The following is a 24,933-nucleotide window of genomic DNA, read 5'->3' as shown; positions in this document are numbered from 1 at the left end:
AATGAGTATGCATATATGTTGACTGAGAAATTATTAGCATTTTTTGGGGTAGGGTCAAGGGATGATTGTGAGAAAAAGGAGTCAGTACAAGAAATGATTCTGTAAATGATAGGAAATAATACTAGCCATATTTGAGTTGATCAGTTTTGTCTGATCTTTTTTACCTTCCTTTATCATCATACCTTGAAAGGCACTGTCTTAGTCAATTTTTCGTTGTTGGGACAATACACCAGACACCCACAACTTAAAAGGTGAGGTTTATTTGGGCTCAACAATATTTAGAGCATTCAGTCCATAGTTGATTGGCACCGAGTCAGTAAAAACATGTTAGAAGGGCCTGGGTGTAGAACAGTTGCTCATTATGGTCCCCAGGAAGCACAAAGAGAAGAGCTGATGAGGAAGAAATACCCTTCCCGATCATGCCCCAGTGACTACCTCTTCCAGCCATGTCTCACTTCCTAACAGGATGACAGCTGTAAACACATCAGTGGATTAGTCCACTGTATGACTTAGGCATGTTAATAAATCCCTGTGAGTGTTCTAAAATCATTTTATTTGAAGGGTAGGAGAATGGAGGAAGGAAAAAAAAATGGTGAAAGGAAATATATACCTTCTTGATAAATACGAGTTTCTTTCTCTCACAAAAGGTACCTCCCTCTACAGGATATCATGTGTATGGAATGTCTTTCCCGGAAGCTAAAGGAAGCAGTGACACTGTATCTGAGAGTTGTGCGGGTTGTGGATCTCTGTGCAGGGCGTTGGTGGGAATATATGCCAAGTGGTAAGTTGATACAGTCTGCAAGACACAGCAGATCCCTCCTGCAAAGTTACAGTGATTTCATGAAACGTGCCACTTTGTCTTGACAGAGATAATCTAAATCACCTTGTTTGTAAGGATGTTAGATTTATATCTAAATTATTCACTTTGGTTTTAGGTGGGTAATGTGCATTTTGCCTGAAGCTTTACTCTTTTAGTGGTCTCTTGCTTTTATTTCCTAATCCTTAAATAACTAAACAACATCAGCCTCTTGTACACATATATGAGTAGAGTTCCCTAGATCAGCATAATGTTTGTACATCTTATTAGACAGTGTGTCCTGTATTCTGTGATGTAGATTTTCTGGTGAATAGTGACATCCTCCATCGTAGTCTTCCTCTATACTCTAATCACTCTCTAGTTAAATATTTATCCACTTCTCTAAAGTTACTTAAATAGGGCACAGAAATTGCACTTCTGGGACTTACATTTCTTCAGTTATTTTAAAAGGTCCATATTAGCTGTGCACAATTACATACATCTGTAGTCATCCCAAGCACTCAGCAGCCTGAGGCAGGTGGGTTGCAAGTTTAAGCCCAGCCTAGGAAACTTAACAAAACTGTGTCTCAAAATAAAAAATAAAAAAGATCTGGGAGTGTAACACAATGGTAGAGCACTTGCCAAGCATGTGGGAACACCAGAGCTGGATCTGCAATACGAAGAAAAAAAAAAGCTTATAACTAGGTCTTAGATACACTCAGATCTGAGTTCTCCAGTTACTCAGAATTAACAGCCTAACCTACAGCAAATTGACCTCAAAGAGACAGTCGGGAAGGAAAATTGATGACTTTAGTCAAGCAAAACACCTCTAAAAAGGAAGAATTTAAAAAGGCCAATCACATACTCCTTTTGGTTAGTGCCAGTGCATTAATTAGTGTGCTTTACTGTTTAGCAGTTTGAAAATATGAAGAGGCTGAGTGGTATTAACAAACAAATGAAGGGCTGAGGAGACAATTTTCCTATTCTGTAGACAGAACAGGCAACCACTAGAATACCAGAATACTATGTAGTTTGAGGTCCTATACTTTTCAACTCTTGTCATTTAGCTACAGTGAAGAATATCGCAGATGCCTGAGAATAGAACTTAGCTTGGTGGAGGCATACCATGGCTATCTTCAGATACTAAACAAACATCTTAAGGGAAGGGGATTCCTTTCATTCCAGAGAGTGATCCTTTAAGCATGAAAGAAAAGAATTAAGTCAGTGTCAAATGATTGTCTTACTCTATTAGATTTGCTCTTGTAGATGTTCAGTCAGCAGGAGTTCTGGAAGTGGAATTAATGTTCTGTAGAGACAGAGCATTAATTAGGTGGTACCATCTTAATATTGACAACTTTACCCTTATCAAATTAGAGAAGAATCTGTGTGCATGGTTCTGATAGATACCCAAAGCTTCTCAATTTTGCCAAGAATATTAAAAAGAAGTGGAGAATTCTCTTGCCCAGGATAATATCATGCTAACTATGCTTTCATTAGTGCCACTTTGCATATTCTCAGGAGTTTAGTATTTCATGGTTTATATATGAATTTCTTTGGAGTCTCATACCATCTTTGTAAAGAAAGTAGAACCTTCCCATTTATGATGAGAGGAAATGTGTAAGGTGTGACAAAAGAAGATAGACTTCAGTAGTGGTCTGACTAGGTATAATTCTAGAGCTGCCACTTGTTAGCTCTTAAACTATCTCAGTTTCAATATATACATTTGTAAATGAAGTGATAACTTTTACAGTGGTACATGAGAATAAGTGGGAAAATGTCTAAAATAGTTCATTTAGTAAAGGTCACTTTACAAAAAAATAATGAAAACTGCTAAAATTATAGACACAAAATAATCTCTGAGGTCACTTTTTACTCTTCATTTTTGTTATTCGCAATTAGCATTATCTGTTGTAGCTCTATAAATAGAATGACTTTTGAAAACTGCTACTTACGACTTGTCTTTTTTGAGTCTTCATTTTATTTTTGAGAGTTAATATTTTTGTCGTTAGTGAGCAGAGAGTTGGTTTTCAGGCACCTTGGCCTCAGTAATTGATAAAATATCATCTGTATGTCACTTGTCTCCCTGCTTTTTCAACCAGTAGCTCCTGCTGTAGAAGTCCTGCCTTTCTCTGCTCCCATCTTACTGATTTCCACTGTAGAGCACAACTCATCAGATAAATGGCTTCCTGTCAACTCAGTATCTTAGTATGGATCACTCTTGTTCTTTTAGCCAGTTTTTTTGTATCTCTCAAAAGGAAGAACTGTCTAACGTGGCAGGGTAATGATAGTTAAATAGGGAAGAGTAATTATTTGGAAATGGAACTAATAAAAGAACCTAGCTTGAGCTGAGAATTAGGTTGAAAATGAGCTTCCGGGAAATGAGACTTATATCCTGTTTATGAATTTGGTGTAATGCAGAGCCCCAAAGGTGTTCTACACCGCAGTACACCTTTGGAGGAGGAACAGTGTGATGGGACTCAGGTATATCCCCATCTTCTGTGTTAAATATGTGGTGTTAGATTTCCATGCCTTAGAAATAACAACAAAAGGCAATGATAAATTAAAAGCCTTAGCAATAAAGAATTAATTCAAAGTAAGTAGAGTGTCTTATACATTTTCTCTGTCACAAAAGGAATGTATCTTCTGTTGAAAGCATTTGTTCAATTCTAGTGTTAATGCTAGCCTTATGAAAGGTTTAACTTTTAAAATAATTTATTTAATAAAAATTGTAGTACCTAGTAAATGTTCATGAACAGAAAGGTGAACTTGGCTCTGAATGCTTCCGAACGTCTCAGGCTTCACAGATTCCAGTTTCCTAACACTTCTGAAGAAGATGCCAGATGTTGAACAGCTATATGGCCTTCACCCTCGCTACCTTGAGAGACGAAGAGTGAGAGGCCATGAGGCTTTTAGCATTCCAGGAGTCCTAGAAGCTTTACAAGCATGCCCAAACTTGGTGGTGAGTACACCTGGTACATTTTGTTATCAACTCACTGATGAAATAATGGATCGAAGGAATAATAGAACCTGTTCACTCATATGTAGTTACTATCCATGACCAACTTTCAAATTCCATTGCCTGCTTAATATCTTGTGATATGGAAGTGTTGGGTGTTAATTAAAAAGCCTTTCTTATGCTTGCTTTGGTGCTATTTTCTAGGGTGTGGAAACATCTCATTTGGAGTTAGTAGAATCCATTTGGACATATATGCCACATGTTCATATTTTGGGGAAATTTCGTAATCGTAATGGAGCATTTCCAATTCCTCCTGAAAATAAACTGAAAATTCCTATAGGAGCAAAAATTCAAACTTTGCATTTAGTTGGTGAGTACTTATTGCCTGAGTCACTTGTAACTCCGTGGCATGCTACATAACTGAATATTTACTAAAAAGGAATAATGAAAATTTTAGAGATAATTTGTTGACTGATGGGAAAAAAAAGTGCTCATTTGATTTTTATAACAATTCAGGCTTCTTATTAAAGACCCCTCAGGGTACAGTACCACTTTACAATCAGGCTTTTGCTCTCTTCAAGATCAGTATTGTTTGTTTGTTTTGTAATTTTTATTTTTATTTTTTTCATAGAGTTTATTGGTACTTTTTAAGCATACAGTACAATTACATTTTTCATTGGGATCTTGTACCTTTACATGACAGATCTTGGTTCTCATTTCTTCCCTATACCCCTGCCTCTACTACACCCATCTCCCTCCCGCTCCCCTATTTACAAAGACTTTGTTTCCATTTTTTTCCTTTTCTCATATTTTTCTTTTCCCTTATTTCCTTTCCCCTACCCTTTCCACTTTCCATACACCTTTAGCCCTTTTCTTCGTATTTCACATTGTCAATTATACAATTTGGATCTTTTTTACACTTTTAGTTTTTCACACTAGAGAAACTATTCGATATTTACACATGCGTACCTTATTTATTTCACTTAGGAGTGTGGCCTCAATGTGCATCCATTTTCCTGTGAATAACTCTACTTTCTCATGCTTTATGGCTGAGTTTTATAGAAACCACATCTTCTTTATCCAGTCTCTAGCTGATGGGCAATTGGGCTGTTTCCAAGTTTTAGCTATTAAAAACTGTGCTGCTATAAACATGGGTGAGCAAATATTACTGTGGTATGATTCTTTTAATTCTTTTGGAAAGATACTGGCAGAGGGAGAACTGGGTCAAATGGAACCTCTAGTCCTAGCTCTTTGAGGTATGGCCATATTGATTTCCACAGTTGTTGCACCAGTCTGCACTCCCATCAACAATGGAGGAGGGTTCCTTTCTCCCCACAACCCTGCCAACATTTGTTATTGGTTGATTTCTTGATAGCAGCCATTCTTTGTGGGGTGAGGTTGAATCTCAGTGTTGTTTTCATGTGCATCTCTCAGATGACGAGTGATGTTGAACATTTTTTCATATATTTCTTTGCTGCTTTTACTTCTTTGTCTGAGAAATATGTTTATTTCAGATGCCCATTTTTGAATCAGGCCTTTATATTTGGGGGGCCTGATTCTTTGGAGTTCTTTATATATTCTAGAGAATAGTCCTTTGACTGAGGAGCAGCTGGTAAAAATTTTTCCCACGTTATAGAGTGTCTCTTTGCTCTGTTGATGGTTTCTTTTGCAGTGCAGAAACTGTTTAATATGAGATCCCAGTTGTTGATTCTTTTTGTTAGTTCCCATGCTACTGAGGATTTGTTCATGTAGTCTTCTCTTATGCCAGTGTCTTCGAGAGTTCTGCCTAACTTACCTTCCAGCAAGTTTAGTGTTTGTTTTTTAATATTTAGATCTTTATCCACTTGGATTTTAGTTTAGTGCATGGTGAAAGATAAGGATCTAGTTTTAATCTTTGGCAAGTTGAAATCCAGTTTTTCCAACACCATTTGTTAAAGAGGCTATCTTTCCTCCAGTCAGGATGGTTGACTCCTTTGTCAAAATGAAATAGCTGAGTACCTCTGGAGTTGTTTCTGTATCTTCCAATCTATTCCACTGATCCTCAGGTCTTTTACTTTGCCAGTACCATGCTGTTTTTATCATAGTGGTTTTGTAGTATAGTTTCAAATTGGAGATTGTGATACCCCTGCCATGTCTCTGTTGACTAGAATTGCTTGTGCTATTCTAGGTGTCTTCATTTAGAATAAATCCAAATGAATTTTTGGTTTATTTTCTCTAGTTCTGTGAAATATACTGTTGGAATTTCAATCGGGATTGCGTTGAATCTGTACAGCAGTTTTGGTAGTATGGCCATTTTCACTGTGTTGATTCTTCCTACCTAGGAGCAAGAGATATCTTTCCATTTTCTTATATCCTCTTTGATCTCTTTTTCAGAGTGCTATAATTATCATTGTAGAGTTCTTTTGCTTCTTTCATTGGATTGATTCCTAGATACTTCATTTTTTGGGTGCTATTGTGAAAGGAATTTTGTCCCTAATTTCTCTCTCAGTGAGTCTGTTATTTGTGTACAAGAAGGCTGTTGATTTTTGAGTGTTGATCTTGTATCTGCCTACTCTGCTGAAAGTGTCAATTAAGTTTAGAAGCCTTTTGGCAGAGTTTTTTGGGTCTTCTGTGTAGAGTATCATATCTCAGCAAATAATGACAGTTTAACTTCTTCCTTTCCCATCTTTATTGCTTTTATTTCTTTCTCTTGTCTAATTGCTGTGCCTAATGTTTCCAGAACTATATTGAACAAGAGTGGTGATAGTGGGCATCCTTGTCTTGTTCCTGATTTTAATGTGAAGGTTTTTAGTTTTCGGCCATTTAATATGATGTTGGCTGTTGGTTTTTCATAGCCTTTATCAAGTTGAGATAAAGACCATCTATTCCAATTTTCTGTAGGGTTTTTATCTTGAATGGGTGTTGAATTTTGTCAAATGCTTTCTCTGCATCTATGAGATGATCATATAGTTTTTGTCATTGACTCTGTTAATATAGTGTGTTCCATTTATTGATTTGCATATGTTGAATCATCCTTGCATCCCTGGAATAAATCCAACTTGGTCAGGGTGTATGATCTTCTTGATTACCCTCTGTATTCTGTTTGTCAGTATCTTATTGAGGATTTTTGCATCTATGTTCATTAAGGAGATTGGCCTGTAGTTCCCTTTTTTTGGTTGGGTCTTTCCCAAGATCAGTATTTTTTGAAAGTTTTTGTTTTGTTTTGTTGTGTTTCAGTGATTAGAGTCCTGTCCTTATTTTTCTGATCTCTTTTTGGTCCTGGTTCTGCCCTCTGGTAGAGAATGCTCCAGTCCATTTCTTTGAAGATGTGGAATTGTCCTATATTTGTGCTGTTCTGTGGGCTGTACTGCATGACTTGTGAAACTGAGGAACCCAATTTTTAAATTTTATGTTAATTTAATTTAAATGGCTAGATATAGGTAGTGGATACTTTATAACACAGCTTAATCTAGAATGTCACCAATTAAAAAAAACCTTTACTTTATGTGTATCTTCTCAAAGCAAAAAAAAAATTAGCATACAGTCTTCAACCCAGAACCAACAGAAAACTTTTTTTTTTTGGTACCAGGTATTGAACTCAGGTCTTTGCGCTTGCAAGGCAGGCCACCAAACCACTGAGCTAAATCCCCGGCCCCCAACAGAAAACTCTTGTCACTTAAGTTTTTCCCTAAAAAATGGAAACAGGGTGGTCTTAGTCTAAAAATATTTTATTTGCATTAGTCATAGTGTATATTCTCCATTTAAATATTCTTTGAAATAATATTCAACTAAAGTTAAATAGGGGCAGACATTTTTCTCATTTAATTTGTTACCTTTAGCTTAGATTTCTGAAAACAGTTTTTGTGGGTCTCTATTAATACAGTTTGACCTTGAATATTTATATTTTATCTATATTTATATATACATATATTTATACTTTTACATGTGGGTTATATACTATGTTCTAAGCATTATTCTTGGTATTAGGTATGTCCCAAAGAACTGGAAATTTCTGAAACTGGATTAGATGGTAAAAGAGGAAAAATTTCTAGCAGCCTTTCATTTATAAGATAAATGAGTGGTAAGATAAAGATAAGATATAGGAGTGGTCCTTGTTAGGGGCTTAAATATCTTTAGTTTATAGTTTTAGCTGCTTAAGATCAAAGAGCTCTTTTATATCTATATTTTTCACATTGCCTATCGTAATTCATTGCAAATATTAAGTGCTTAGGCTTTATTGAAATGTATTTATGTGAATGACTCAAGAGCATAACACTGTGTGCTGGTGATAAAGATGCGGATAGTGAATCAGTGAGTATAAACAGGGAATGAGTAATTAGGTCCTTTGTTTATAGACTAGCGTTACAGGAGGGTGCAGACTGGGCCTAGGGTTACATATCTGTGGGTATGTCTGATACATGGTACTTTACGGTTCCTGATCAGTATTGACAGTAGTACCAGCTTCAGAGGACCCGCTCAACTTTGTGAATTCCACATCTTGCACCTTAATCTGAACCTCATTTTCTCTACTTTTCTTTCTTTGGTCTCATCCCGTTTTACTTCCCATCTGTTGTCTTACAGGGTATATGCACAGTTCAAGCTAAAGTTAACGATGCTGTTTTGAGAGAGTTAAGAGACAATCTTCATAGGTTAAGTGGAAGCATCCTATATAGTTTACTTTCTAAAGAACTAATCATTCAAACACTCTAATTTTATTTCATCTAGTTACTCTTGCTAAGAGGGTTTCTACTATCTCAGGTTTAAAAGTTTCATGAAACTGGTATGCCAGGTCCTGTTTGTTAAATACCATCACCCTGGATCCATGGATTTCACTCGTAGACTCAGGACCTTCGGCTTTTCTCTGGCCTACACTGAATTTTCCCCTCAGAGGCCATCCCCCTTTTCCAAGATACCTCCTTGGGTATGATTTCTGCTCTTAAACCACTTATTAATCGGAGGCATAAAATAACCTTCTCAGTTTGAAATATTAAAATGAGCAACCATTAGATGTTTCTTTTTTTCAGGACCATGCTGGCTGTCTTTTATTACATATTTACAAATTCCTAAGATTGAAATATTTGTAGATAGGACTTTTGAAGGTCTGTCTTGGCTTCCTGGTAGAAACCACAAAAGTTTAAATCAGCTAGCCTGACTTTGTGCTGAGAACTTCTGTTTTCTTACTGGTGGAACGCTATGGATAGACATATGGTAAATTTGCATTTCATCTCCTTCTTTATAGTTTTGCTTTCAGTAACCTATTTTCATTTCATATCTTTTGGATAAATGTATCCTGAAAGAGTTGTAGCATTATAAGAAAAACTTAGGTGTATATAATGTAAAAATATATTTTAAATCCTTCTAAAATGGTAACACAGTAACTATTCTTTATAAGCCTATTTTAAATAAACCAAACTTGATGGACTTTATGTGATTTGTTCTAATAAATTTCTTCTTGAGAGGTGAATTGTCAATTTGAAAACTTGTATAGAGTACTGAGTACTTTTGTGATTTTCTTTTTATTCTTTTTTCTTTTGTTTTTTTTTTTTTTATATATGTGCTTCAGGGGTGAATGTTCCTGAAATTCCTTGTATCCCAATGCTCAGGCATCTTTATATGAAGTGGGTAAGACTCACTAAACCACAGCCATTTAAAGACTTTCTTTGCATCAGCTTAAGAACTTTTGTCATGAGGAACTGTGCAGGTAATGGTCATGATTATGGTGGAATTAAGCATGATAGTCTAAAAATACTTTAAAGCAAATTCTGTAACTACATTGTGATAAAATTATATTGTTATTATCTCTTATGTTTTGTAACTTACCTTGTGAAAATAAAAGTGCTTTATGTTTTAAAGACATTAGAAACATTTGTGTTTGATGTTGGCCAAAACAAAAAAAACACACAACAGCAACCAAAATAGTAGACTATCTGTATTCCTTAGAAGCACTTTTTAGATTTCAGTATGCTTTCTTTTTTTTTTTTTTAATCTTATTAGGATTATTGGTACTGTGTAGGTATACAGTGAAGTTACATTCCTCACTGGAATCTTGTACCTTTACATGACAGGTCTTGGTTCTCATGTTTTCCCCATACCCCTGCCCCCACTTTACCCCCTCCACTCTACCCTATTTACAAACACTTTTCTTTGTCTCAAGTCTCTTAATTATCTTCCTGTGAATATCTGTCTAACCTAATCAACCTTAAACTTTGTTTTTAATGGTATTTCTGATTTTTTTCTGGTTATAGCTGCCCATTCACCATATGACACTGTTACACAGTTTTCATGTCATTGTCTTTGTACTATATTACTGAAGTTTATCCTGAGATATTTACCTCTATATTTATAGGTGTACTTCAGGGTCTTCCTTTCCAGTTTGTTTTTTATCTTCTCCTTTTTCTTTTTATGAAATATAGCAGATCTTATTTTGACTCTTAGAGTCTGTCTTCTAACACTCTTGTAATTCTTCATGTTCTGTCTCTACGTCAGTTACAGGCCTTTGCTGAACAGGACTGTGCCTTTTATGATCTTCTGTAGTACCAAGTACAGCACTGGGTACATAAGAAATGTTTAAGTAGTTGCGCTGTTACTTTAGGGTCATATTTTGTCTTGGCTTTCTCCGTTTAGTTATTTTGAGTTCATAATTATTGGACTACAGTGTATTTAAAAGAAATACTACATATATGCATTGTTACTAAAAAAACTTTGTGCTAAATAAATACATGACTCACAGTACTTTCATTTTTAATAAGAATTATGGATCACAGAGATCCAAAAGTTTGGGTGTCATTTTAAGACAGAGTTTATAAGTTACTCATTTCAGTTGTTCATTTGAAAATTCATCTTGAAGGCAGTGTGTATTGCTTCATTAAAGATTTTTCTTTCCTCTCTAGGGCCCACAAATTCCTTAAAATATGTCCCTTTAGTAACGGGCTTATCCTCTGCCCGAAACTTAGAACACTTAGAAATGGTTCGAGTTCCTTTCCTTGGAGGGCTTATCCAGCATGTAGTCGAAGACAGTTGGAGATCAGGTATCTTATTTTCTTTAGTTTCTAAATATTTTAAAAATCAGTTTTAAAAATTAATTAAGCTTTTATTTAACTTCTCTTACAAATCTTTTTAGAAAGAAAATACTTGTCAGCAATTGCATTTTGGAGAATAAGTATCCATGAGCATAGGCTAGTATTCATTTTCTTTTTATGCATACTAAAACTTCTTAAAATCAACAGTAGCATTAATAAAGCATGTTTTCTGTTTTCTGGCTTGCTATTACTTATTATTTATTGTAATACGTTTTATTGTATTGGGAATCACAGAAATAGGAATAGAGATTTCTAGTACCCTCTAATAAGAGATACGATTTGGATACTCTCCATCCCCAAAAAGAACCATTAATATTGTTGATGTTCAATATTTTTTTATTACTTTGTAATGCATTTTTATGCCTATCACTTGGATATTATGTACCTCCGTCGGATGATAACTTTTAAAGAAAAATAATTATTAGATCCTTTAGCTGTAACTAGTAAGTATAAGTTGTACTTTGTTCTAATTTTATTACAAAAAGATTTGCTAAATAGAAAATAGTTGAAAAGTAAAAATCTAATCTTGGGTACATAAGATAAAATGGATTATCTGTCTTAAGTGTCATTGATAATAAATATATAGTTAACACTGGTAAAGTATAATAAAGAGTAAGTAGTACATATGTAGAGATTTTGTCAGTTAAAGTTGGAATAAGTGTACTTCATTACATCGAGTCAGTGGGATGGCACAGCTTCCCTCCAGACCAACAGTGTTATTGGTACAGTTAATAGAATAAGTTAAAGAGGAAAAGAAAGCCACAGTGGTTCATTCACTAGAGAAGATTATTGGAGAGAGGTATCAAAAGCAAGTTCCCAAAAGAAAGATAAACTTTTCTTTAGTTCATATATAAGGAAGAGACTGCTGTTCTTTATGTTTTACTAACGAAATCAGCATTCCTTCTCACATAAAAAAATCAAGTCCAGATGGTCCAAATAGGAAAAATGAAAATTAAAAACTTTCCATTTTTAAAAATGTCTTATTTTGGTAAGAACTTCTTAAATAAGATACCACAAAGAACATACCATTAAAAAAATTGATAAATTTGACTAAATTTAGATTTAAAATTTTTATGTATCAAAAGGCCTGATTAAGATTGAAAAGCCAAGAATAGAGTAGGAAAAGTTCTTTGAATATAGACATCATACATGGGACTATATTGAGAATATGTGAAGAATTCCTGAAATTAGTAAGGAAAATCATATGACCCAGTTTTTAAAAAATGAGAAAAGACTTGATTGGAAAAGCTTTCATATAAGTGGTTATCTGTATGTCCAGTAGACATGAGAAATGATGACTTTTACTACATATTAGGGAAATGCAATTTAAACCTCATTGTGACCTATAAGCACGACTAATAGGAGAAAGACAAACAGTGTAGTCAGCTAGAATCTGGAGCAACGGGGTCTTTTTATACATTGCTAGTGAGTGTGTAAGTGGATAGAAGCTCTCTAAAACACTATTTGGCAGAGTCTGCTAACATCAATTATACACACGTTAACAAATTGCATTCCTGGCTTTAAACCCAACAGAAGTGCATGCATATGTTCACCAGAAGATGGGTTCAGGATTGTTCATAGCAGCACTGTCCCTAACAGATCCAAGATAGAAACAACTCACATGTCTGTCAGCAATAGAATGGGTAATTAAAATGTGGCACTGAAATAATGTGCAGCAGTATGAATGAACAAATTTAAATGCTTACTGACAATGATATAGATGAATCTCAAAAACATGTACAGAAAAGTACATACTTGGTGATTTTATTTATAAAAGTACAAAATGAACAAATCAGTCCTGTGTGAAAATTCATTGAGCTTTACAGTCATAATTTATGTCCCCTCTCCCTCCTTTGTTTCTTTTAGATAGCATGTTTTTTGTTTTTGTTTTGTTTTGATACTGAGGATCAAATTCTGGTCCTTGTGCTTGCGAGGCACGTGGTGGAACCACTGAGCTAAATTCCTGGCAAGATCACATGTTTTAAAAACACGAAAAAGAGTTGAAGTTAAGATAGTATTGGTCTTGTTTCGGGATATATTAGAGATTCAAAATTTGGCCAGAAAATGCCAGCATTCCTCCTTTATAATTCCCCCATGAGCTTCTAGCTTTCTGAAAATTCTTCCTTAGTATAAATCTCTTGATGTTTTCAGATGCCATCAAGATATCTTTTCAGAATGAGTATCTGTTCTTATTTCTTTTTGGGAAGTAACTAGCAGTTATAGTTCATCATGAGAAACTGATTTGAATTCAAAAATAAAATAGATTTACTTTTAAAAGAATATTGCACACAAATAACCTTATTAAATGTGCTGTGATCAAAAGAAATACTTGTTTTTGTTCTTTTTCTTCTTTAGGTGGTTTTAGAAATTTGCACACTATTGTTTTGGGAGCTTGCAAAAATGCTCTTGAAGTGGATCTTGGTTACCTCATTATCACTGCTGCCCGTAGGTATGTTTCCTCTTCCCCTTATGACTTTTATCTTAGAGTTATGTTTCTTCTGTTTTACAAAGCTAGGGGAATGTGTATGCATATGTTTGTGTATGGAATTTGATCTTGCCTTGTTTTTGCTTAAAATGCAAATCAGCTGTTTAATAGGTAGGTTATCACTTAGTGGAAGTCTTGATTTTAAAATTGGTGACCATTTGTGCTGCATTCAGACCCAGCGGGCTGTGGAAGGGAGTGGTCTCATCAGAGAACAATTGCTGACTGTAGAAGTCCCTGAATCCAACAGAGGTTGGCATTGTAGCCCTAGAGTTAAGGCCCTCTCTAGAGCCATTGTCTCAAACACTGGATGGATTTTGGAATTGTTGTAATTGGTGCTAATACTTGCTATTTAGAAATCAGTGTTTTAAATTGGCTTTTGGCTAATCTCAATTTATAATAGCTTTAATATTTTTAAACTGTGTTTTCCAGTCACTCTGTGCCATTTCTGCCTTTCAAAATTATACATTGCTTTTTTATTTTTATAGTTAACATGAATAACTAATTTTTTTAATTTATTAAAAACACAAATTTGGGGCCGGGGATTTAGCTCAGTGGCTCGGTGGCCTGCCTTGCAAGTGTGAGGACCCGAGTTCAATCCCCGGTACCAAAAAAAAAACCACACACACACAAATTTTACTTTTTATCAATAGAATATTAAGAATATAAATGTAATAAAACAGGCTTTCTAAATTTAAGTAGGTATTTGTTACTTGGTTTTTGTTTTTGTTTTTTGTACCAGGGATTGAACTCAGGACCCTGTGCTTGTGAGGTGGGCATTGTGCCACTGAGTTAAATCCCCAGACCTTGTTACCTCCTTTTAGAAATAATATTTTTTGTTAATATGTTAACAGCTAGCATAAGAAAGATATAAAGAAATAACCAGCATCAGCTGTGTATTAGTCAGTGCTTACTAGAGTCAGATATCAAAGAGTACAAAACATATGTCTGTGCACTGGAGAACAAAGGATCCAGTTGAGGGCTTGGATCCCACAGCAATGTCCAAGTCAGGTCTATATCAGGAGGTGGAAGGACCCACGTCAGAAAGGCCCATGGGGCAGTGCCCAAAGCTGGAGTGTTGCTGCCAAGAGGCTGAAGGATCTGAACCAGAAGGCTGAGGGATCTGCACTGGAAGCTAGGAAATGACATCCAAGATGAAGACAAGGACTGTAGCTCTCTTGAAGAAAGAAAACAGCCAAAACTCTTTGAAACAAAAACTGCCAAAACTCCTCTGAAGAAAAGCAGTAACCACAAAGCTCTTCCAAGGAAGACCAACTGAAATCCTTCCCTCCTGTCCTCCTTTCTATACCGTTCCAACAATAATCCTCTGTAAAGTGGGTCTTCCACCTCCAGAACCGTGCTGGCTCCATTCAGCTGGGTGTTCTCACTCAGGTTGGCAGTCAGTTAACCAACTCAAGTTGCAGACTAAGAATAAACTGACTAATTCTACACTGACTTACTCAGTTTAAGAAAAGACTTAGAAAAGATTCAGCAGTCTTACTGTATAATTCATTCTTATTTAGTGTACATCTTCAGTGTGCTGCCTAAGATTTGCCTATACTTTGTAAACATTCCTGTAAGAAAACATCTCTCAAAAATGTTCATGGAAGAGGGAAAAGTTATTCACATCTATTATGCTTTAGTAAAATTATAAACTTTTTTCAGAGCCTAATGTGAGGGGGAGTCTGATTCTGCTGCTTTTTGTTTTATTCTGATATATATCTCTTTATTCACAGGTTACATGAAGTTCGGATCCAGCCTTCCCTAACCAAAGATGGTGTCTTTTCTGCCCTAAAGATGGCAGAACTGGAGTTCCCCCAGTTTGAAACCCTTCATCTCGGATATGTAGATGAGTTTTTGCTGCAGAGTAAGACAACTCATTTTATTCCCTAGAATTGCTAAAGGAGACTTAACTTGGAATTTGAATAAGGGTGTGCCGTATTCTCCTGATATAAGACAACTTAAAATCTTAAGTGTTCTTAACTCATTTAGAAAAGAAACTTTTAACTCAGAAATGCCAATCATTTTTTTTCCACATTGCTCGTAATTTTATTGAAAATATAGTGATTAGAAGTATATCAAAAAAGATCCTAATCTAGATTTGATTTCCTTCTACTTTACTACCCACGTTTGTTTCCATTTTGCTTCATTTTTTTTCACAGAATGTCATTGTTTGTTGCTTTTAATAAATTTGATTTGCACATTCCTTAAAGCTTTTCATGGTCCCTTTCAAATGAGGTCCCATTCCCTGCCCATATTCTGTATTTCCATAATAAGCCCGCTGGGGTTCTGGGTTTTCCATATAGTCTGAGCATATAATGTTCAGTATTCATTTACTGTTAATTGCTTCTTGCTTATTCACAGCATTCTTTGGTTTGAGTGTTTGTTAGTTCCTTGTGCAAATTTTTCAACACAACATTAGAAAAACATCAAGAAAATTTCTACTACCAACATGTTTCTTTTTTTTTTTTTAAGATTAGTTTCTCATGTAACTTGTAAGAATTCTTGAACTCCATCATATCAGATGATCTTTTTTTCCTTGGCTCTAATTTACACTATAGAAGACTATAAGAAGGCTTAGTTCCTCTGATCAGGACAGTCCAGGTCAAAAATAATGACCTTTCCTTTTTTATTTCTATCCCTTTTCCATTTATAGTCACAGTAATTGTTTGGGTTTTTTTGTTGTGGTGGTGGTGGTTTTTTTTGTTGTTTTGTTTTGTTTGTTTTTTAATTGTTGCAGTTCTCAGTTTAGGTGAAGGATTATTTTAAAAAGTCAGATCATTTTTTTCTAACCAATAAAGAAATCATTTTAAATTTGTATGACTTTGAAAATACCATTGTTTTTCACAACAGCTTTAAAATGCCAAGATAGAGTTGTTTCATAAAAAGTATTATTATTTTTATTATCATGTTTTTCTGGTTATGAATGAGTTACTAGTATTCACTGTTTCTATAACATCTGTGTAGTGACTTTGCCATATTAACTTGAACATGGTGTTCTTTCCATAATTTGACTTTCTCTGTTTCTCAAAAGCTCAAAACATGACAAATTTTATATCTTCAAGGTGGCTACCTTTAGATCAGTTGAAAGCTTGTCTCTGAATAGCACGTGTTTGAGTTAGAAATCTGTTTGAGACAATAGGTAGACATTTATTGCCTGTGTACCAGATTTTACTCTGCTGTTTCTCCTCCTCATATTCTGTAGCATAAAAACACTTTACTCTTACATTTTAATATCTTAATAATCTCTTTTATATTTAGCAGTCTTTTAGTACTGACCTTTTTGTCTGCCATTTGACCCTTGCATGCATGTATGTGTTTGTTATTCTCTCCTGTTTCTCCAAAGACTGCCTAGGATTCTCTGCTTCCAAAAAGGTGCCAGATGGCTCTAACAGACCATCTTGAGAGAGAGGAGAGGTCACTGCTCCCTCACACACTTTGGTTTCGCCTTCCCCTTCTCTGTAATTTACATGTTGAACTATCTCTCCAGGAGGAGAGGGATGGCCTCTGGCAAACTCTTGAGTTATTTTGTTTTTTTTAAGAGTCTGTCGAAATCGATAAATAAAAACGCCATCTCTGTCTCCTGACATTTGCAGCAAGGTTGGGGAAATGAATGTGCTAGAGAGCAAGTAACTATGTTAGACACAGAGGCGTAGGCTGCGTGTGTAAGTCACTGACATGGTGAGGATACTGATGATGGTGTGGGAAAATCAGTGACCCAAAGTGAGTACTTAAAGATGGGATCTTTGTTTACATGGATTTGTCTCAGAGCTTTATATGAGGGTCATAGGAATAAGCTGTTTAATCTTTACTCTGAGACCTCTGTACAGAGATGGAATTGAGGCTTGCTTGTTTTCATCAGAGGACCTTAATAAGTTATGTAAGCCCATGTTTTTTCATCTTCAAAATAGGAAATAAGACCATTTTTTGAGTGGCTCTGAGGAGTCAATAAAAAGTGATGTATACGTTTATGAGAATGTGACAGGCTGATATTCAGTAAGTGGCATTTACTTTCAGCTGTCCTGTGAAGCGAAGAAAGAAACACAAATGAGTATGGCAATGGTAGTGACAGTTCGTAAATGTTCTGAGGAATCGTGGCACGCAGGAGACCGCAAGAGTAGGAACAAGTTGGTAATCACAGAGGACTGAAGTCAAGATGTGGATCTGTGTTAGGCTGCAGCATTTATGCACCATAAAGAGGGAACAGGATCAATTCAAGATTTACTCCATCTTGAGGAAAAGGCAGGTTTTACCTCAAGTCCAGAGAGCAGGAGAAAGGTCCTTATCTAAAGGTTCAAGCTTAGCTGATTGGCCCAGGGTGGGCTGAGGTAGAGCCTGCACACAGTGCCAACCAGTGCCAGTGCTGGGCACTAATGGGAGAGAGCAGCCTGTATAAAGAGTAAATGTGTGAGTGTTGAGTAAATCGACTATTTTAATGAGTTCCAAGCTAAAGATGTAAATTACTGTAATATTCAGAGCAGCTTCACCAGAGCAACTATTTTCTTTTCTTTTTTTTTTTTTCATGTGTGTCAGTTGATTTCAGGGACTATGAGAGACATTTGTTTAGCTATTAGGTCCCCAGCACTATGGTGAATACCAAAGATAAAACTAAATTAACTGGACAGTCCCCTTTATCCTTCAAGGAGCTCTTACAGCTAGGTGAACTATCTTGGAGAGTGAGGGACAGACCAGTAGGAGAAACTATGGTAGAGAACAAGGGAAAAGTGTGACTCCTAAAGGCATGATCTTAGATGAAGTTTCCTCTTTTATTTGTACCCACCTGCCTCACTTGTGACCAGACAGTCGCCACTAGAACCGTGTGGTTAGTGTTGGACTTAGAAGTCCTCTTCAAGGGCTAGATACATATATACTGACCAGCAGTATGAGGTCTAAAACGGAACCTTAATGCCTAGTTTTCCCTTCTGTGCACCTGGTCGAATCAGACTCCAGAAACATCATCCTTACACTATAAAGGAGTTGCACTTTTAAGACTTCATTTTCATTTTTGAAATATAAAGCTAAAACTTCATGACAGTATGAACCAATGCCATATACCGTATCTGTTATACACTAATACAATATATCTGTTATGCTTTAAGAATTTTTGTTTTTTTCTTTTCTAAACAATTGAGGGTAATTTTTCCTTCTAGTTATCCCCGACTTTTAAGTATAAGTTCAGTTTCGTATACGAAGTGCTACCATATTTTCAAAATACCTGATTTAAAATAATGCCAAATGATGAAAACATGAAATTGCTCATTTTGAGTACTAAGGTACAAATTTTGATAACACTCATCCAACTTTAGAATTTGACTTTCTTCGCAACTGACATTTCGTTCTAGGTAGAATGGCGAATGCAGATTTGGTGAAGTATGGTTTGGCTGATGTGGTAGAAAATCCTGGAATCATCACTGATATAGGGATGAAGGCTGTCAATGAAGTTTTTTCCTGTATCAAGTATCTGGCAATTTATAATTGCCCGCATCTGCATAATCCATACAATTGGATTTCAGGTACTGTAGGCTTAGAAATACAACTACATTTTATTGATAGTGACATAATGACTTTATTTTCCATTTATGATATGATTACATCCCTAATGTGCAATGTAATACTGTATTTGATTGTTTTACAAGTCCTGGGAGCCTTAGAAAAACCAAGTTAGACACATATGCAGTGCCTCTTAAAACTCCTAAAATTTGCTACCTAAAAATTATCACTGTCCAGGCTACTAGATTAAAGTGCCCTGTCTATATATGCATGTCTTTAGGTGCAGCACACAAATTAAGGTTAGGAATTGTTACCTAGGACCTATGTTATTACAGTTTGTTTTTCTAAATTACATTCAGAATGGCACATCATCTGACATGACAGTACAAAGTAACGTACATACATCTAAAAACTTTAATTAGGTGATAGATCAGATACTATTGACCTGAAGTGAAATTTTCTGTTAACTAAAAAACCTTTATTTCATACCTCCCCACCCTACCTAATCTCCTGTATATAGAAGTATGAGTTTTGCACTTTATATTTTTTCCTACTGTTAGGAGTTCATTTTCTTTTCTAAAAGGTGTTTAAATGCCTAAATTAACAAATCTTTAGATTGAAGACCACAGGAAGTATTTCTCATGAGATCCATTTTAAGGCAGCAAAGTCCCAAGCTGCTACCTGCAGAACAGCCTCCTCCACTGTTAATCACCTTACCAGCCATTTACATACATCCTCACACAGCCACTCTCAGGCCTGTCTTAGGGCCCTGGGCCTACCGAGATTTCTTACTAGAGTAGCCGTGTCTTGCTTATCAAAAGTTAAATTCTGTCAGTGGCCTAGCTGAACTAAGAAGTTATTAGGAAATAGCAACTTTAGGATGTAGCAGATATAGATCACTTTTAAAAAATAACATTTATTGGGTTTTTGGTTTGTTTGTTTTCTTAAATACAGAAGAGTATAAAGAAGAAAACAAAAAATGGCCTATAATCCCATCACTCAACTCCTGTTAACACTTAAAAAAATAAAAGTAACACACGCACTTGATAAATTTCAAACAGTACAGAAAGGTACAAAATGAAAAGTCTCCTCTTCTCAAGGTAACCACTATCAACAGTTTCTTATATATTCTTCTGGACAAATTATTTTGTGCATATTACAGCCTATACATGTTTAGCCTTTAAAAATTATATCTACAAAGGATCTTACTATGTATATACTGTCCTCTATTTTTTGCGCCAACTATATTGCAAAGAGTCTCCATATCAGCAAATATATTCAGCTTTTTTCACTGTCTGGAAGTAACTGCAAAATGTTTTGTTAAGTGAATATGCCATAATATTTTCATCCAGTGTCCTGTTGTTGAAAGGCATGTAGGTTGCTGACTGCATCACATTAAAATCAGGGCTGACTTAGTTTCATGTTAATATTTCCCAGGCCATCTTAGTTTTCAAAAAGGAATTAGGTGCAGAAACACCATAATACAGTTCTAGAGATCATAAAATAAGGGAGAGGCTACAGAAAAAATAGTTGACCCGTAACAAAATTCATCAATAATGGACAAGTATACTTAAATTTTCTCTGGTCTTGTTATTTCTTCAACAGACCACTCAAGATGGACTCGATTGGTTGATATCAACCTTGTACGGTGCCATGCTTTGAAGCTGGACTCCTTTGGCCAGTTTATTGAATTGTTGCCCAGCCTAGAATTCATTTCACTGGACCAGATGTTTCGTGAGCCCCCAAAGGTAAGTCACGGTTCAAGAGAGTTTTTGTTTGTTTTGATAGTCAAGGAAGAAAATGAGACAGCCTGTGATTCTTTTCTTTATAAGAATAATGTTGTTATAATGTTACAGTTGGACTTTTCCTGCCAGCCTCAGTGAAAGTGTAAAGTTCATCACCTCTTCCTGTTCTTGAGAATGAGTAGTTAGGGGGTTTCTGGAGAAGGGAAAGGACAGATTATATGGAAGTTCTCAATCAGCTGCTAAAAGTAAGGTGAGAGTGAGGCTGGATTTAAGCTAAGATCAATACTGTTCCTCAGAGTAATTAGTTGGTAGGTTAAATCTCTGAAGTACAGGTTAGAATTTACTTCAAATGTTTTACCTTGCTGCTATCTTTTCTTTTACACAATTTCATTTAAAAACTGCTTACCAGAACTATACTTTCACAGTAATAAAACGTTAATTAATCCTTCGACTAATCATGTTCTCACTTGTCAGTTATTAACGGTTACATTCCCTCTGTCGAAGAAGTGCGGTGTAATGTGGGAAGCTCAGGATACTTGGGAAATCTCAGGAAAGCTCAGAGTGCTGGGCCACTTACCACTGGTCCTGTGCTGTTAATCAGACCTCTTCCCATCTTGCACCTCCTCATCTGTAAATCAGACACGTAATACTTAACCTCACTTGAAGTGTGACAAGCTTTACACGAAATCTTTACTGCACATATGAAAACATTTCAGAAATTTTAAGTCCTATAGAAATACTAGTTCTGATGAAAGTAAGACATGAGGTGATACTAAAAATGAAGTGTTTATAGCAACCCAAATTAATAAACGTGATTTGTTTTGACCCTAGGGCTGTGCTCGAGTCGGTCTGAGTGCAGGCACAGGAATTGGGGTTTCCTCAGCCCTTGTTAGCAACCAGAACTCCAACAACGACAATGACAATAATGCCCAGAATAACAACGCCAACATCCACGACAACAATCACCATCACCCAGATGACTCAGACGAGGAGAATGACTTTCGGCAAGACCTGCAGCCAGGAGAACAGCAGTTTGCAGCCGACGGTAACCTAGATCTTTAGTGCGCTCCAGATAGAAATGAATTTTTACTTTGGATCATGTTGCTCTGGCTCCATCCTGTTCCTCTTTCCCCTGTTTCAGCTTATCCCTTTGCACATTGAGGAGAGCTGGCCGAGAAAGCACATGAGGGGATGGATGAAATCCTCCTATTTGCTTGCTTGTTTTCAAAGCTGTCCTTGTCCACAGAACACATGCAAGCTTCCAGAATGGGAAAGACTACTAGGTGATGCCATGGGGGTTCAGGTCAGAGGCCTGGTTAACTGAAGTGTAACTGTCAAGGTGTAGGAAGTATTCCCCTGAAACATCCTCATCTAGTGGCTAGAAACATTCCTCATGAAAGTTGAGAACATTTTTGGATATTGCAAGAACTGAAAAGAATGAATGCCAACTATGTGCCATTGGACATTCCTTTCTCATCAATGACTAAATCTTCACAGCACCCAGCTAATTAAACACATGAGCCAATAAAGACTGACTGGATGTCGGTTATGTAATTCTCTGTCCAGTTCTTCAGTGTTTACGGAACAGCCTTCATAGTAGGCTCCATCTGTGGATGAGTGAAGATGCAGTGAGTTACTTTGCCTTCACCATTTTCAGTTTCCCAGTCGACTTCTAAGAACTGGGAAAGGAATCTGTTTTAGCAGTCTTTTTGGTGTTGCCTCTTTGCTCACTCTCTTAGACCCAGGAGTTAATGAGAAATGAGTTATATCACTGCTTTTGTAATGGAGGTACACTGAGTACACAGGTCCTGATGAAAAAATCACTTGGAGAGCTGGGGATTTAGCTCAGTGGTTCCTCTGCCTGCCTCACAAGCGCATAGTTGCAAGTTTGGTCCCCAGTGCCAAAAAAAAAAATCATCTGGAGGCTTTACCTACTTACCTGTTTGGCTTTTGGCAAGATTCTGCAATGACTATCTTATAAAATCTGGTAGTTATTTCTTACCTGTATTGCATTTTGCATCTCAACAAGTTTTGGGCATTTTTGCTTACTTCTGCCTCCTTGCGGTGCTTTCTTCGACAGTTTGAAGCGATTTTGCTGGTTTTTCCCCTACTGCATTTGACTTCTCTGTTTCCTTTGCTCATACTGTTTACTCTATTTCACACTTGTCTTTGATACCTCTTTTTTTCTTTACTCATTTTCTTTCAGCATCATGGCACTGGTATAGACTATAAATTTTGGCCTTTATTTCCAGCCTTGACCTTTCTATAACATCCAGCTTTATTTCCATGTGAGAACTCAGACATTTCATTTTTACTGTCAGATCTCTTCCCTGACACCCACCCCAAAAGACACACACAAAAAAATGAAGAGCGAGAAGGTTCTGGGCATGAGGAAGGTACTGATGTCAGATACTGTCCCTTTCACTGATTCTAAGTATTATCGTACAATGCACAGGTCACTGGCATAAAAGTCTGGACTTCAGAGAGCGCAGACCACCCATAGGAAACTGTTCCAACAGCTGCAATTTGGAACAACCCACATCTTACAGACCCAGGTGTGGTGGGAGTTGTTGAACTGGACAGATTATAAACTGCACTAGAAAATTATGTGTCCCTAAGCTTCTCAGTACAGAGTGGAGAATACATGTCATCATGAAATCACATCTTAAAAGTAAAAGATTAGTACTGGTGTTGACCTGACTTAAATTAATGTCAGTCAAAGGAGCTTAAAAAATAAGGCGCCAAATTGAGTTTCTTGAATATTGACTTGAGGCATTTCGATCTAATTTGGTAAAATGTTGGTAAGCCAAGCATTTTTTAAAATGTACTGTTCTGTAGGAAAATGACCTCTTAAAAAAATATAATAAGCTGACACTCAGCAGACTGAAAGTTTTCATAGCTCTTGTCCTCTGAAATAATAAATAATCATACATTCTCATTCATTGGTAACCAAGAACTATAGTGAAAACTTTGGGGCACATCACATTTAAATGATGTTAAAATGTTAAAAGTGTACTTTGTGTGACAATAATCCTTGCCGTATATTAGCTAATAAATAATCTAATCTTTTAAGCAATGACCCTTGTGGTACAAGCCAGGTAAACCAGGCTATAAGGGGCAAAGTAGCTCAGCTGGGTAAAGAAAAGCAAAGTCTTCCCTGCACTGTATATCTTGGTTGACCTGGATGATGCCTCAAATCTCTTTGCTTATGAGATGACCACAAGGTACTCTTAATAGCTGGCTTCACCATCTTTAACAAATAGGTCAAAGGAAGAAGATCATACAGCCATCCTCTGCTACATCTTCAGTGATGAACATGGTACTTTTTTCTCTTAGCTGTGTCCCTTTCTCCTTGCTTTCTTCTTGGCAGTGATGGGCTTTCTCTACCAGTGAGCCTTTTCCATCATGATTTCTTTTTCAATACAATGATTGGGAACCTCTTGTTAATGTCTCTACACTGAAGCAGTTACAAACTGTTCTTCAGAATGAGCTTAGTAGTCAGGCTGTTCAGTCTTTGGTACTACTGCAGTTTTGCCTGTCAATGTGGTTTTCTGCGCTTCTCTTGGTTTTTACTTTGTGTTTATTTTTGTTTAAGCATTGAATGAGATGGAAGACATGGTACAAGAAGACGGAGAGGTGGTGGCTGAGAGTGGAAATGATGCACCAGCTCACAGCCAGGCAATTATTCCTGTGGATGTGGATGAGGAGCAAGCAGGTAATCGTATGCCTTCCCCCACTTATTCTGAAAATTGGAGCTTGACTGTCTTGGCAAACATGTGCCAGAAAGTGATCGTTTTCTGACCTTACAGCTCGTGATGGGTTGTATGCTGTTTGTTATTCAGGGCTATAAAAAGGTCCTTGGTATTATCCTCGCTATATATACATAATAACCTTGCACCCTCCTCTCAGTGCAAGTACACCGGAGAGTTTGGCCTCATTTGGTAAACAAATCAATATCTATCCTCTGTCCTTGGGTGACTTATGGCAGACCATGGAGTCATAGGTTCTTAAAGATTACCTAATAACACAGACCTTCATTTTACAAAAGGGGAAACTAGTATCCTTTTGAGTGATAAGCTCCACACTCCGCCAGTGTTAAAAGAACAGACTGAGATTAGATATCACATTTTCTCATTCCAAGTCTTTTGGAATGCTACCTTATCTTTGAATTGAAAATATAACTTTACCTTTGTTTTAAAGAGTCTTACACATGCAGTCACTTTTTTGACAAATATTTATTGAGTGCTGGTTCTACCAGGCATTGTACAGTAGACAGCCAAGGTTCCTTGGTGCTTACATTTTGTCGATTGAGGTAAGATTTGTTATGTGTCCAAATTGGGTTAAAAGAGCTAAAGGTATAAAAGCTGCACTGCCAAGCAGATAAAGCAGTTTTTATGTAAATATAT

General features: G+C 36.3%; 1 protein-coding gene across 7 annotated transcripts in view; it reads left to right on the top strand.

Annotated features, from left to right (window-relative positions):
• The window catches only part of Fbxo38 (F-box protein 38), a 53,822-nt gene that overhangs the window by 11,506 nt on the left and 17,383 nt on the right, over positions 1-24,933 (top strand). For all 7 annotated transcript variants that reach the window (XM_010627090.2, XM_010627094.2, XM_033766758.1 and 4 more), the window contains 11 exons: positions 648-781; positions 3,592-3,755; positions 3,957-4,122; positions 9,295-9,432; positions 10,622-10,759; positions 13,166-13,259; positions 15,029-15,159; positions 18,635-18,805; positions 20,388-20,530; positions 21,359-21,572; positions 24,123-24,242. In XM_010627090.2, coding sequence (XP_010625392.1) covers positions 648-781; positions 3,592-3,755; positions 3,957-4,122; positions 9,295-9,432; positions 10,622-10,759; positions 13,166-13,259; positions 15,029-15,159; positions 18,635-18,805; positions 20,388-20,530; positions 21,359-21,572; positions 24,123-24,242 — 1,613 coding nt within the window. The remainder of the gene's footprint in view (positions 1-647; positions 782-3,591; positions 3,756-3,956; positions 4,123-9,294; positions 9,433-10,621; positions 10,760-13,165; positions 13,260-15,028; positions 15,160-18,634; positions 18,806-20,387; positions 20,531-21,358; positions 21,573-24,122; positions 24,243-24,933) is intronic.

This window comes from Fukomys damarensis, unplaced genomic scaffold, assembly GCF_012274545.1.
Source record: "Fukomys damarensis isolate Sample0158 unplaced genomic scaffold, DMR_v1.0_HiC HiC_scaffold_3, whole genome shotgun sequence".
NCBI lineage: Eukaryota > Metazoa > Chordata > Mammalia > Rodentia > Bathyergidae > Fukomys > Fukomys damarensis.
This window is presented reverse-complemented; position numbering and strand designations above follow the sequence as displayed.